The following is a 13,532-nucleotide window of genomic DNA, read 5'->3' as shown; positions in this document are numbered from 1 at the left end:
ACTGAAATGCAAATCAATTTATAACCTTTATATAACATTTTTTTCCCTGAATTTTTTTATATTCTGTCTCTATCAGTTAAAATAAACCTACCATAAAAATTATAGACCCTTCATTTCTTTGTAAGCAGGCAAACTTACAAAATCAGCAGGGGATCAAATACTTATTTCTCTCACTGTATACTCGATCTTGAAAAAATAGCATAGGAGCATCCCTACACAAAAGTACACACTATTTGCTGAGACATCCTTAATGTATGTCCTTGACATCCTTTCAATACCATCCATTGGTCCAAGGTAGATGTACATTTCTGATGGCTTGTGATATTATTACTAATATTTCTATATTATACAATAATAATGACTCACTTCAGACAAAAGCATGCATGGTTTGTGATGTGTTTTATTGTGATCCTTTACTACTTTTTATTGTGATCTGCCAAATGAATAGTGGTAGGGAATATGATATACAGTTTGTACAGTATGGACTATGGAATGTCCCCATAAAACATGGAAACCCAACATGTGTGTATGTGTATGTAAACGACTAAAGTCACTCTCAGATTATTTTGTAGTACTACAAAATAATCTGAGAGTGACTTTAGTCGTTTCTGGTATTGTGTTGCTGATCATTTCACTAGAAGGCTAATTAAATTTCAGATGTAGAGACAATTATTCTGTCCAAATAAATATTAGTTTAAAAGACACACTTTCAGATTGAAACAGCCACATTTCAACAAACTCAACAACACCTCAATACATTATAACATAACGTGAGAGAATGGTATTCACAGTATATTGTCCAGGCTCAAATTTCACACCAAACCACCTAGAGAACATAAGCAGAGGCAATGATATCAGTCAGACAGTCAGAAAGCAAGCAAGTTTTTATTTTATTTTAAATTAATTCTTACCACAATTATACAAGAGGTTTATCTTATGAATGTCCAGAGGACTTGGTCCATCTCGTTGGCCAATAGGAATGTAAGGGTCTGGTTTAGGGATGATGGTGGGTCCCCCATCCTCAGAGAATGCATACCTGTGTATACACCAGTACTTCATTTTAGCATTTTCACGAATAGTAACACACATTCATATAGGTCTGCATACTGCTTACCTTCCATAGTGCATGACAGAACTGTAGTCATATGCAGTATTGAGATTGTTTGTCTCATACTTCCTAAAATTGTGCCTTTGATCTATATAAAAGAAGGTATAAAGCAAAATACATCACTGTAACTGAAAACACCGGCCCCAATAAATAATCAGCTGCATTCATAAACATACTCTCTATGATGTTTTCCCACAGGATGGTGACGTAGCGATCACGATCAGAGCGGGACTGCTCGTGTACAAATCCAAGAGCGTGCATCATTTCATGGGATGCCACCCCTGACCACATACAGCCTGGAGTCTGCAAAGACACAATCTGACTCCCTCCTGTCATACCCAGATATGACCAGCACCTGAGGTGACACCAGTAAGACAGAAATTAAGACAACATCTAAATCAACATCTAATGACTGTCACTTATTTTTAAAGAAAGCCAAGTGTCTTCATAAATATGATTAGGATTACAAAGTTATAATTAGACTATGTTTAGACTAGATGTAAAAAGCTGTGTATGAATGAAATGGACTCACCCTGATCTAGCCTGGATATTAAGGAAGTTTGCTTCGTGTGTGCGAGGCACAAACTTTACACATGTTTTCGAGGAAATGTCCAACATTCCTGTTTCTATAGTGATTCTGTCCATATCATCTGTGACAGAACACAAATTTTACTTTAAAAGGTATTGCATTGAATTCATAGAGACATGTGGCATGCATTTTCATATAAAGATATTACTCACCATAAAGCTGGGAGATGATGTAAGGTAAATACACAAAACCATCAACAGATTTTGGCCAGAGGCAGGAATTTCCTGCACATGTGATGGCTGATCTGGGTGAGCCTGAACTAAGTATGTCACCCTCCCTGAATAAACCTCCTCTAGACACTGATGGAAGAAAAATATCCATGTGTCACACATAAGGTCTAATATAAATGTAAATGTATGTTTACATCTGCACATACGTTCATTTGCTCTGAGAATCCTGTCCATTGCATTCATCTCCTCTGGCTCCAGATATTGCTCTGTGTTAGTATAAGATACATTCACATAAATGCTTTGCAACAGACTATAAACATTCAAATAACAAAAATATTGAATTATTTACCTAAATATCCTCTCTTTGACCTCAGCCTGGCCTTATGAATTAATGAGGAATTCTAATACAATACAATTCAGTCATAAAGTCACCATATGGCATAAGATCACAACACAACAACAGTAGTATTTGACTGTTCTTACCTGCACAGGTAAAGACCAAGACTCCAACACCAATCCCACCAAAATACCCACACAGAGCATTTTCTGTATGCTCAGAAACTTTTCTGTATATTCTGATGTTATGGATACAACCAGGTTTTGTATTAACTAAAGTAAAGTTAGGGCTCCTAGAGCTTGCATATATACACTTAGAGTACCACCCTCAAGGTTAAAGATGTAGGGTTAGCATGTCTTTCTATATCATTATTTGATATTAGTGTATTTTCCTAATAGAAGGCTTGGCAGGTCAGAAAGCATTCAGATTACTCTGTAGTGGCATATTGTTAGTTCTGACTCTGCACTTCAGCATTTTTAAGATTGATCACTACAACGGCCATTTAAAGACTTGCAGATTCTTGTCCTGACCAAACAGAACTCTCTCTCACACACACACACGCACGCACGCACACGCACACGCACGCACGCACGCACGCACGCACACACACAGTAGTTATTTCAGTAGTTACACATGTGCATTTATCCTAATCTGTTAACAACATCTCAACAGCCATGCTGTGCTCACAACATATAAATACATGGAGCAAATAGGATCACCCGTAATTTAAAAAGTAAATAACAGCTTAATTGGGTGTGTCATTTTTAGCGTTGATGCCACCATGCTTATTTACAGTAGCTCTGAGGTCAGCTTATATTAAGACAGAACTTATTCTAACTTTTACATGTGTTGGCTTCACGGATTTTATTGCAGTCTTATTTTAATATTTTCTTGTTCACTTATGATAATAACGTAAAAGTATGTCATATTCATAATATTAGAATAATAATGTGTAAAAATATGTCCATACCTAATTATTTTTCAATAAGATACTTAAAAGACAAATATATTTATGAATAAAGTTTATTAATGTGTGTTACAAGATCATCAAAATATCAGAATAAACAAATAAAATCAATAAAACATATAATAAAATAATAATAAAGAAATAAGGTTACACACAAGTATTAAAAAAGGTTAGAAAAGTATTAATATAACATTTTATCACTATTGTGGCAATCCTCAACAGTTCTACCTTACAACAATATCAATTGAAATTTTAAAAGAACTTAAAGATTAATTGCAATAATAATGTCAGGTTTTAGCCCTCTGATGAATCATAAGATGTGTGGATTCTGTTAGACATCACAATTATACAGTTTATTGATCTTCATTATATCTAAGTCACTGGGTCCAAATCTCTGTCCAATCTTCACATTGCGGTTCCGTTTTGGTATAATGGTAGGACCACCATCCTCAGAGTAGGCATACCTGAAATGATACAACATGCAATACTATAATAATAGTTTATTGTATGTTTATTATATGTATTATTTCTTAACATATGTTATAATTATTTCCATACTTTCCAAAATGCATGATAGAGGCATAGTCATATGGGGTGTCCAAGTTGCTTGTTTTGAACTTTTCGAAATTCCTCAACCTGTCTATGTTTAGGAACAGACGAATAAAAAATAAATTATTTTTTAAAAATAAGAAATTATAATGTTACTTCACTTCTTTACCTTTCCATATATTGGACCACACGATGGAGACATACTTGTCCCGGTCGGCTCGTGACTGCTCATGCACAAACCCCAGGGCATGCATGAGCTCATGGGAGGTGACCCCTGATACAGTACACTCGGGGGACTGTAGAGAAAGGGTTTGTCTGCCACCACGTGCCCCCAGATATGACCAGCATCTGCATATCAATCACTTATCAGTTATCGCTATTACAGACATGACCATTTTTAAACAACATTCATTCAGCAAGAAAGAAACACTGTGTTTGTACCCTGATTTGGGCTGAATATCCAGGTAGTCACGCTGGTGTGTTCTGAACACAAAGCGCACACAGGTATCATGTTCAATTAGCGTCATGCCTCTATTAATGTTCTGTATGTCCACATCACCTTTGCAGAGGAACAAATGAAGCAAATTAACAAGCTAGAAACATGACGTCCCTGTAGCTCAATTGTAAAGGTTTGAAAACAGAGACATACTGAACAAATGTATACCTTAAATGCGCTGTAAAAATGATAGGAAACTTAATAATAATTAAAAAAAATGATACAGTGTCTGCTTACTGTACTCGGGAGAAAGTGTGTAAGCAATGTACACATGTCCATCAACAGACTTGTTCCACAGACAGCTCCTGGCGAAACAACTCCTCTGGCTCCTTCCAGAAACAACTATATCTCCCTCTCTGAGGCTAGTGCCGTCCACAGAAAAGATGCCTACAACAATACGGTACTGATATTTATAAAACGAAACTAGAATTTGTATTTCACAAGACTGACTGGGGAATATTGCAGAAGTATATAGGCTTACCTTGATAGTCATTTATGTCTATAATCTCGTCCATGGCAGTTTTATCATTTTCCTCAATGTCATCTGGGAAAAGAGATAAAAGTGTTTAAATCTGATACATGTTTGGTTATAATGTTTAAATAAATATAGTGTATTTACCTGAGTAACTTCTCTTATGTCTGTTTGCTTCGAAATGTGAAGAATTCTACCATAGTTTTAAAAATAAATATAGCACCAATAAATAAAATATATTATTTATAAATAACACAAACTAAATCATAAGCAAAATAAGACAGTCATTTTACCTGAACAGGCAATGAAAAACATGCTCCTACAAAGAACAAGAGGATGTTGATAGCCAATGAGTTTCGCATGTCTGGAGCCATTTGCTATCTGACTTCACAGTGTCTGCCTTTAAAGTGCTCTTCATCTACTTCCTGTTAGATCACGTCTGGTGTAAATAACCAAATATGTTTTATTGTTTTAAGCGTGTTGTATCTGCTTGTGCTCTTACGCATAGCTAACTACCGTTTTCATTTTATGATTACGGTGTTCTGAATTGTTCGTGTTTACATAAAACGTCTTCGCCCGAACAGGGACTTGAACCCTGGACCCTCAGATTAAAAGTCTGATGCTCTACCGACTGAGCTATCCGGGCATAATAACACTATTGTTGTTCACGTTTGTGTATCATTCACACATTCAACAACTTTGTACATTTCATTCACACATTCAACAACTTTGTACATTTCACTATCGTAATAAATACATATTTACATGAATAAAAAAGTAGCCTAATTTATAAATTATATCAAATTAAACTGTAGTAATCAACTGATGTGCGGTCACGTGCGCGTATATTAATAAACGACTCTTTGCACGTGGCTCATGATTTTAGGAACCTTTAATACGTCGCAGAGTCTGTTTATCTCGAGGAATTTGTAGTAGGAGTAACTAATACCTTACGTTCGTCGAAGCGTAAAACATCAGGTTTGTCTCTGTGCGCGAATAGTTTTTGCTTTGTTGTAATGAACACCCCACAAAACACTTTAAACGTCACTTTTAATGACGATAAAGAAATACAGGTGAGTCTCACCACCACGTGTATGTTTCTTTATCGCTACGTCCACAACTATTGACTTGAATGTTTTCTAGGATTTGTTAAAACAACTCAGTGACGCCAAGACTGAACTTCAATTTACTAAAGATGAGCTGGAGCAAGTAAACAAAGATGTGAAGAAATGGTAAATAATAATTATTTACTCAAAGGGATTTTGCACATAATTTGTAAGGACATCATGGGGTGACAGCATGTCGTTTTACCCATGAAACTATTTTAAGTTTAGCCATAATACCCCAGTATGCTAGAATAAATTATTTAAATGGCTCTCATTAATGTAACTTCAGTAGAGATGAAATGGACCGGAGGATGATGATGATGGTCCAGATGGATGAAGGCCTGTGGAATTCACTGCTTGAACTGGATTCTGTCATGCAGGAGAAGAAAAGTCTTGTTGATCAGTTACAAGAATTAACTTTGTCTAAGTAAGACCACCCAGCTACACTGCTAAACTGCCAGTCCTCTTTCATCAACAGCAGCCTATCAATTCTGTCCCACCAAAAGAATTCCCAATGATCACACAGTCTGAAAATAATCCTGTTTACTATTCCTATACATATGAAACAATTTTTTTACAGCACCATAGAGTCAAAGCAAGCTCTTCTGAGTGGTTTGCAGAAGCAGGAAAGCAGTCTTCTAGAGCAAGAGTGTAACCTAAAACTCAAGCTTAATCAGCTGAGGAAAGCACTAGAAGATCCTTCTTCAAACAAAGAGGAAGGTACACATTAATCAGAAAGCTGAAGATGCAACTGGCACTAGTGAATAAAATGATGTGTTGATTTAATATCTCTCAATTTTAAGTTTCACAGGGTGAAAGTCCAATTCATCCAGACTCGTCCAGTCAGGATAAGCCCACTGTAAAATCAGTTAGAAAAAGAGGAGGACGGAAGTGAATGTAGCCTACGCAGAATCTAAAATGATGCTGCATTTTTTGTTTGTTTTGTAAAATTAAGTCTTCGTAAACTGAATAAAATAAAACTTTGCCTTCTTGTATGCTGTATTAGGTACAATGATTATATTCATGATTTATATGTTTACTAAGTGAATTTTTTTCAAAGTTTCATTAGCTTACTGGAAATAAATAATTCTGTTACGTGTACTAAATTGTGTATTTTATTTAATAATTTGAACCAAGGAAGTTAAATCATGAGAGTAGATGTTTGAATCAGTCAATGTTACTTTATTTAGATCAGGGATTTTAAAACGATTTTAAAGTCGAACCCCTTTGACCTAAATCATTTACTTGAAGTATCTGAGATTCTACTCCCCCGGATGAAGTAAATATTTCAATAATAAATATTTTAATAAACTTAAAAAACATTTATTATTTATTTGTTTTGGGGTTTTTATTAGTAGTTTTTACATAACTATTGTTATATCTAAACATTTCTTGCAATGTACATTTTTTAAAGTAATGAAACTTGTAGACTTGTAGTCACTAGTTAGACAGTGTCAATAGTGTCCCTCACGAACCCCCTGCAATTCCCTCGTAACCCACCAGGGGATCGCGAACCCCAGTTTGTGACTATCGGTGCGTGCCAAACGGGATATATCGCCCTTCGAACGGCCCTTCGGGAAGGGGACACCATACAAAACGTCACTCCAAATAAAGTGAAAATTACGTTGTTTTTTATTGCTCCTTTTGTCAAGTGAATTTTAAACGGACAAATTAAGAGATACAATTGCGTTTCCCCTCTAGAGTTTACACATGAAGAGCTTTACTCCTCGAAGGGAGTAGGGCATAGGAATGATCACTTCGAAAGGGAACGCAGGGTATGTAGACGTTTGCGCTTTTCGTTCTTTCTGACACTAGTCAGCCACCGTGGAGCCCAAACACGACATGCGTAATCTTATACAATGCTGGACTCAGTAGGATAAAAAATATAAACTAACAGAGATCTATGCCACTGCCAAGGTAAGTCAGTACGTGTATGATCTATTGGGTATTTAAAATATACTGATATCATCATTTGAAGCATTAGCATACATGACGTGTAGACATCGCTACGTGCTAGGGAAGTAGCTGTTAGATTGACAGTTCTTACATTAACGTTACTCCAGCTTCATAAACTGCGGATGATTCTGGTTGTTTAGAGAGTGAATCTCGCGATTTTGTTACGTGTTGTGGAAAAACCTACTAATCATTTATTTGTGGGAACTAAGTTGCATATATCACAATATGCCCACCAGTCGTGTTCATGTTTAACTGGCAGTTACACTTTTATTTTATTCAGGTGATATTGGTGGTGTGTGTTTTAATGATGGCGTCCCCGGAGTTGCGGTGTGTGTTTGAACTGTGTGTAGATCAGAATGTTATAGCGGGGCTGAGAGAGGTGTCAGGACCGCTGGCTCAGCACGAACTTCCTCAGCCCACATCCATTGAAGGTAAGATACTGTCCCAGTCAGGTATACTGTACATAACACATCATCGCGTATAAAAATTCTCACTAAAAACTCACAAAAACACTATATAAACTATCTTGGCATAATATTACATTAGTCCAATTTAATAGTAAATAAAAATAAATGGAACTACATTGTTCTAAATATTATAATTAATTTGGGGAATAATGTAAGTCAAGTCAAATTCATTTATGTCAAGGTGGTGTAACCACCATTCAAGGAGCAATTTTATTAATTATTGTACAAGAAGACAGGTGACAGGAAATGAAATCACAGAGAACACCAGGGGCCGGTTGTTCAAAAGTAATCGGATTGGATCAAATCTTAAAAATGGGTCGTTCAAAAGCAAAAAATGGATTGAGAATTTGATTAGATAACAAAATCCCATGGATTAAAGTTCTCCGTCGCTACGACGGATTTCCGTTAATTGCAGCGAGTCTACGACGGATTTCCGTCAATTGCAGAGTTCCAGCCTGTCCTTAATGTCTTTAATTCACTTTTCATAATGTTGTTAACCCTTTGACGCGTACGATCACACCGGTGTGATTAGAACATTACGCGCTTTGGCTGGCACTGAGCCAGAGACAGACTCAATCCTGTCACATATCACAACTATGCAGTGCTTTCAACCACATAATGTTTAATTTAGCCTTCAGACATACTATACACGTGCCTACAAAATACATTTAGAGATTGCATAATACACACTGATGTCTATGGAAGTCTCCTCAAATGTAGTTTGACGGATGTTTTATTCAGATCAGACACAGTATCTGCAATTTAAGCAATTGTTTAGATCACTTTCGTTTGTGTTTTTAAGAGAAGTGGATGAATTCACGTGATGTAAATCCGACAGATCTCAGACCACGGCAGAAACAAACATGGCGGCGCCCGTTTATAGCTCAACTAACGCGATCATTATAAAGGTGTTTAAACAACAAAACACATTCACATGCACATATCTGACAATCGGAATGTCAGATATTTCATGACATAGTTAACAGTTTGTGAATTTTTTTGAGTAAAAAAGAAAAATGATGGAAAAGCAATGCATCATACGAGCTGAAGATCTTTGCCCGAATCATTTTACACGGGCTCGGGCCGGGCTTGCGCGGTAAATGAGCGGTCATGTGATGCGTTCCGATTAGCGCGACAAAGATGCAAAAATGGATGCTGAGGGTTGCAACACATTCTCACTCCCGACTCGTCACATATTTATGCTCGGTCAGCGCCCTTGGGCGTCACTTTTGAACGCGCAGGGTACTCCTTTGACGTCGTTTTTCGACGTGAATGGCATGCGAATTTCACCGTCATTATGAAAATGTATATTAGATATAATTTGCAATGATGATGTTTCGGGGTTTAATTTAAGTTTAATGGCCAGGATAATTGCATTTACATGACACTATTAAGACAGTTTGAGCAAGTAATGTTTATTGAATGTTTAAAACAGTTTATTTATCGTAATATAAGACACATAATACAAGCAGTCACAATGTCGTTCAAAAATACAGATATTTCAAGGGTACCAACGCGAAACGATTGATTTGTATGAGGAACAGATGCGAAAGCGATCACCGTCCGACGTAAATCTCAAATCCAGTGAAGAACGACGTTCTAAATTTGCCGCCAGAGGAAGTTACGTCAGCTTCGATGCCATTGGCTTTCCCGTGTCTCGTGTCCGATCGCGTCATTTCGTTGGCTTTGAACGTGAAACGGTATTGGCTCCTGTCGGTACACGATCCGGGATGCCTGCACGATCCGTTCTGCGCATGCGCATAATGACGTAGTAAACAACTTCACGGTTTCCCTACACTATTGGTATCAAGCATGCGATGAAACGCTTGACGGCCAGACGGCACAACTGGCGGCATATTTTTGTAGGCTACGTCGTGTTTTTCATTTAACAGTTCACGGCGGGTCTGTTTTGATGTTTTAAAATGTAGCTTACGCTATGCATTACGATGTGTTTACGTGGTTGCCAATCCAAAATAATAAAGGAGTTGTTACATGAACATACACGATTTTGGTTACATGTGGAATAAGAGTCTGAGTCTTGAGAGTCTGTCACTGCAAACCTTCAGTTTCCTCCATACTCCCCTTTGCGATTCATTGCTGCGTGGCATTAGGCCTACTTAACTTGCCGTGTTTCGATCTGAGGTCAGTAGTATTGTCAAAGACGGTTTTTATTAAAAGCTGCTAATATTAGTTAACTTTAAATCGACTCGTTTTGTATTAGTATGGGTCTATATATAGGCTAATATATCTATCTATATAATCTAAATGAGGAATAATCCCTTCAATGGTGGTTACAGAACACAATAAGGAACATAATATGCATTTCTGCCTAGACTATCTGCACTTACATGAAGAAAGAACTACAAACAAGTCTGGGGAAACGTTACAGAGTATTTCAACGCATAGTGTGCGCACAGAAGTGACATGAGACCAGAGGTGGACAGTAGTGAAAGTCGCGGTACAAAGGTGCTCAAGCGTGGAACAGATCGTGCAGTGTCGTCGCTAAACAGAATTGTCTACTACGTCATTATGCGCATGCGTGAACGGATCGTGCAGGCATCCCGGATCGTGTACCGACAGCGTGTACCGACAGCTCCCGCAACCGACTGCATCTAGCTGTTCCGGTTTATCTTTTGAATGGGAGCCTCAGCCGAGTTCATGTATTCACGGACACAGTAGGAGTAAAATCTTTCCGTGACGGGTGGAGCTGTCACCGGACCTGTCACTCCTGCCTCGCGACCTGCCACTGTTTTACGTGCCTGCCTCTCGACCTGCCACTGTTTTACGTGCCTGCCTCGCGATCTGCCACTGTAATATTGTGCAGTTTTGTGACCCGTTTTTCCCGCAATGGTATGAACCGCGCGTCCCATCAGCTACGTAGCGTCGCGTCTGCCTCAATTTAGCGTCACGCCTGCCACAAGATCTCTCGCTGTTAAGCTGTCTGACACTCCGACAGATGCGGACGAGAGCAAACAAAACAGCGCAACCATGCTTTTATTTACTTGTTTGTTTACTTTATTCCGCCAATTTTACTCGTAATGGAGCGCGCGTCCAGTCAGCTACGTAGCGTCGCGTCTGCCTCAACTTAGCGTCACGCCTGCCACAAGATCTCTCGCTGTTAAGCTGCTTGACACTCAGACAGATGCAGAGTTTTTGTACAATTTTCTTTAAGCACAGTATTAGTTTGGTGAGTTGATAGGATTTAGTCTTTAAAAACCCTGAAGTGTTTTTAATTCAACAACACTGAAACAACATTAGCTATTATGTTTATTATTGTTATTATATATTATTATTGCAAAAGTGTACACATGAATAATACATGAAGAGTTAATTTGCAAAAACTTGTACTTGTATTATTATTGTTTTAATAAAACAACTGAACTGCAGTTTCAATTATATAAATTAGAATACACAATAAAAAATATTATCATACATTATTTTTGAAAATGTGTCAATTTGTAAAAAGAAATTAAAGCATCATAATGACCAAATAATAATAACAAATAAAATAATATAACAAAGAGATGACACAGCAACAATTTGAATTTGCCTGTTTTTATTTTGACACTTAAACATGCACAGGTGAGAGCATGACATTCCTTACATGAAGATTTGAATCGTGTATCCTAATGTCTATAACAAGTAGTGAGTATAATATAGGCTACCATAACAATCATTTGCTAAATAAATAAAATAGAATAAAACAAATCAATACGTGAGGAATCTTTGTCATGTGCTTTCCTATTCTGTATATCAGTTTAAGTAGCCTATATGCCTATCAGGCAGATGTAACAGAGATCTTGTGGCAGGCCCGAGCCGCGCAACGTGGGTGAACGGCAGTGTTGCCAACTCTTGCAAGACAAATAAGTAACTGCAGCTCCAAAAACAAGCCGAGAACAAGCCCAACATTATTACATTATTTATGATCATCAATGTAAATTATTATGAATTATGTATTATTAATGAACGAGTCTGGGTCATTGTAAACTGACACTACCCTGTTTGAAAAACACAAACATAAATTATTTTACAAAAACAAAGCGAGAGAAATCCAGTATAATCTCTGATCACATGTGAACAGTAGAGGCCTGGAAAGATGGAAAAGAAAAAGATATAATGACCACTTAACGTAGCTGTAACAGCCACACATTTATAATAAAGTAAAACTGAACTATATGCATTGGATGTATACTTTTTTAAATTATACTCTGCAATGATCAATACATTTATTTAATACAATAAAATGTTTTGATGTTTACCTTATAGCCTAATAAATTGGGTCATCCCTCCCTTCCCATCTTTGCTGCACCGTGATCAGATCTGAACACTTTTCGTTCATTTTCACATTTCATTCTAATCGTGACAGATGTAATACATTTAGTTTAGTTGGTAGAGGAAAGGAGGCGGTGTGTTTGAGGACAAATTACGCTATTCACGTGCTTAGGCTTGAATAAGGCTGTGTAGCCAAACGTGTAGATCTACACTTTTAACATTTTTAATGATGTAGCCCGGTTATAAAATGCTTTTTATCTTTAAGTGAGTATTTTATCTTTTTAGTATGATATTTACCTCCGATTATCCAAAGAGCGCCGATGATTACGTGAAGAGACCACTGTAGCATTCTTGGCTTCTCTATGTTTTATGTACTTTGATCTGTTGTGTGACCTCCTGTCCGCGCAGACCAATGGGTGCGTGACATCATAGTACCGCGAGAGTGATTCGACAGTAGACTGCTCTGTATGCTTTCAAATAGCTCTCGCGGTGCTGTGATCTTGTGCGCTGCCTCATGTAGTCCAAAAAGCCTAGCTGTGAGCAGACAGTGTTAATGGGTTGAACAAAACAGCGACCATAGATGTAAAGAAACGAAGTTGCTTGTCAGATTCAGAAGCAAGCTACCATATTTTTTTAAATAAGCCCCAAAACCCGCGACAAGTGATTTTTTAACGCGACTTGACAGAAAAAGAAGCCCAAGGTCGTGTATTGTAAGCGGATTTGGCAACTATGGTGAACGGGTGACGGGACGTGTGCTCCAGTTGGAGTAAAACTGGCGGAATAAAGTAAACAAACAAGTAAATAAAAGCATGGTTGCGCTGTTTTGTTTGCTCTCGTCCGCATCTGTCTGAGTGTCAGGCAGCTTAACAGTGAGAGATCTTGTGGCAGGCGTGACGCTAAATTGAGGCAGACGCGACGCTAAGTAGATGACGGATGCGTGCTCCATTACGAGTAAAACTGGCGGAATAAAGTAAACAAACAAGTAAATAAAAGCATGGTTGCGCTGTTTTGTTTGCTCTTGTCCGCATCTGTCTGAGTGTCAG

The 13,532-nt window shown here is 37.6% G+C and overlaps 4 protein-coding genes and 1 non-coding gene across 7 annotated transcripts in view; 2 read left to right on the top strand and 3 right to left on the bottom strand.

The window, feature by feature from the left end:
* Positions 1-778: 778 nt before the first annotated feature.
* On the bottom strand, positions 779-2,410 carry he2 (hatching enzyme2). The gene is made up of 9 exons (XM_057335820.1): positions 2,351-2,410; positions 2,217-2,268; positions 2,062-2,133; positions 1,850-1,996; positions 1,641-1,758; positions 1,285-1,463; positions 1,115-1,196; positions 912-1,036; positions 779-826 (listed from the first exon to the last, which is right to left on the bottom strand). The coding sequence occupies exons 1-9, from the start codon at positions 2,408-2,410 to the stop codon at positions 813-815; spliced, it is 849 nt and encodes a 282-aa protein (XP_057191803.1). The 3' UTR covers positions 779-812.
* Positions 2,411-3,246: 836 nt separating this feature from the next.
* Positions 3,247-5,311, bottom strand: LOC130555772 (hatching enzyme 1.2). Its single transcript, XM_057336232.1, has 8 exons — positions 4,982-5,311; positions 4,836-4,881; positions 4,698-4,760; positions 4,454-4,603; positions 4,162-4,279; positions 3,890-4,068; positions 3,730-3,811; positions 3,247-3,635 (listed from the first exon to the last, which is right to left on the bottom strand). The coding sequence occupies exons 1-8, from the start codon at positions 5,060-5,062 to the stop codon at positions 3,503-3,505; spliced, it is 852 nt and encodes a 283-aa protein (XP_057192215.1). The 5' UTR covers positions 5,063-5,311; the 3' UTR covers positions 3,247-3,502.
* Positions 5,262-5,334, bottom strand: trnak-uuu (transfer RNA lysine (anticodon UUU)). The gene has a single exon. It is a non-coding gene; the product is annotated as a tRNA-Lys (tRNA).
* A 264-nt stretch (positions 5,335-5,598) lies between these two features.
* si:ch211-167j6.3 (uncharacterized) lies at positions 5,599-6,804 on the top strand. The gene is made up of 5 exons (XM_057336233.1): positions 5,599-5,761; positions 5,832-5,920; positions 6,084-6,221; positions 6,375-6,514; positions 6,598-6,804. Exons 1-5 carry the CDS (start codon positions 5,705-5,707, stop codon positions 6,687-6,689), a joined length of 516 nt encoding a protein of 171 aa, XP_057192216.1. The 5' UTR covers positions 5,599-5,704; the 3' UTR covers positions 6,690-6,804.
* A 602-nt stretch (positions 6,805-7,406) lies between these two features.
* ankzf1 (ankyrin repeat and zinc finger peptidyl tRNA hydrolase 1) overlaps positions 7,407-13,532 on the top strand; it is a 174,900-nt gene continuing 168,774 nt past the window's right edge. Inside the window, exons 1-2 of one of the 3 annotated variants that reach the window (XM_057336032.1) lie at positions 7,407-7,711; positions 8,031-8,181. In XM_057336032.1, coding sequence (XP_057192015.1) covers positions 8,055-8,181 — 127 coding nt within the window. In that variant the 5' untranslated portion in view covers positions 7,407-7,711; positions 8,031-8,054. The remainder of the gene's footprint in view (positions 7,712-8,030; positions 8,182-13,532) is intronic. The other 2 variants (XM_057336031.1, XM_057336033.1) reach the window with 2 other exon arrangements.

This window comes from Triplophysa rosa, linkage group LG6 (assembly GCF_024868665.1).
Source record: "Triplophysa rosa linkage group LG6, Trosa_1v2, whole genome shotgun sequence".
Taxonomy (NCBI): domain Eukaryota; kingdom Metazoa; phylum Chordata; class Actinopteri; order Cypriniformes; family Nemacheilidae; genus Triplophysa; species Triplophysa rosa.
The sequence above is the reverse complement of the archived record's forward strand: the minus strand, read 5'-3'. Positions and strand labels throughout refer to the sequence as shown.

Coding starts and splice junctions, on each gene's coding strand:
- he2 (XM_057335820.1), bottom strand. CDS start 2,410: ATGCTCTGTGTGGGTATTTTGGTGGGATTGGTGTTGGAGTCTTGGTCT. Junction 2,134..2,216: donor GTCAAAGAGAGGATATTTAG/GTAAATAATTCA, acceptor ATACTAACACAG/AGCAATATCTGGAGCCAGAG. Junction 1,197..1,284: donor GTGGGAAAACATCATAGAGA/GTATGTTTATGA, acceptor TCTTTTATATAG/ATCAAAGGCACAATTTTAGG.
- LOC130555772 (XM_057336232.1), bottom strand. CDS start 5,062: ATGGCTCCAGACATGCGAAACTCATTGGCTATCAACATCCTCTTGTTC. Junction 4,882..4,981: donor GTTTTTCATTGCCTGTTCAG/GTAAAATGACTG, acceptor AAACTATGGTAG/AATTCTTCACATTTCGAAGC. Junction 4,761..4,835: donor ACATAAGAGAAGTTACTCAG/GTAAATACACTA, acceptor CTCTTTTCCCAG/ATGACATTGAGGAAAATGAT.
- si:ch211-167j6.3 (XM_057336233.1), top strand. CDS start 5,705: ATGAACACCCCACAAAACACTTTAAACGTCACTTTTAATGACGATAAA. Junction 5,762..5,831: donor ATGACGATAAAGAAATACAG/GTGAGTCTCACC, acceptor AATGTTTTCTAG/GATTTGTTAAAACAACTCAG. Junction 6,222..6,374: donor CAAGAATTAACTTTGTCTAA/GTAAGACCACCC, acceptor ATTTTTTTACAG/CACCATAGAGTCAAAGCAAG.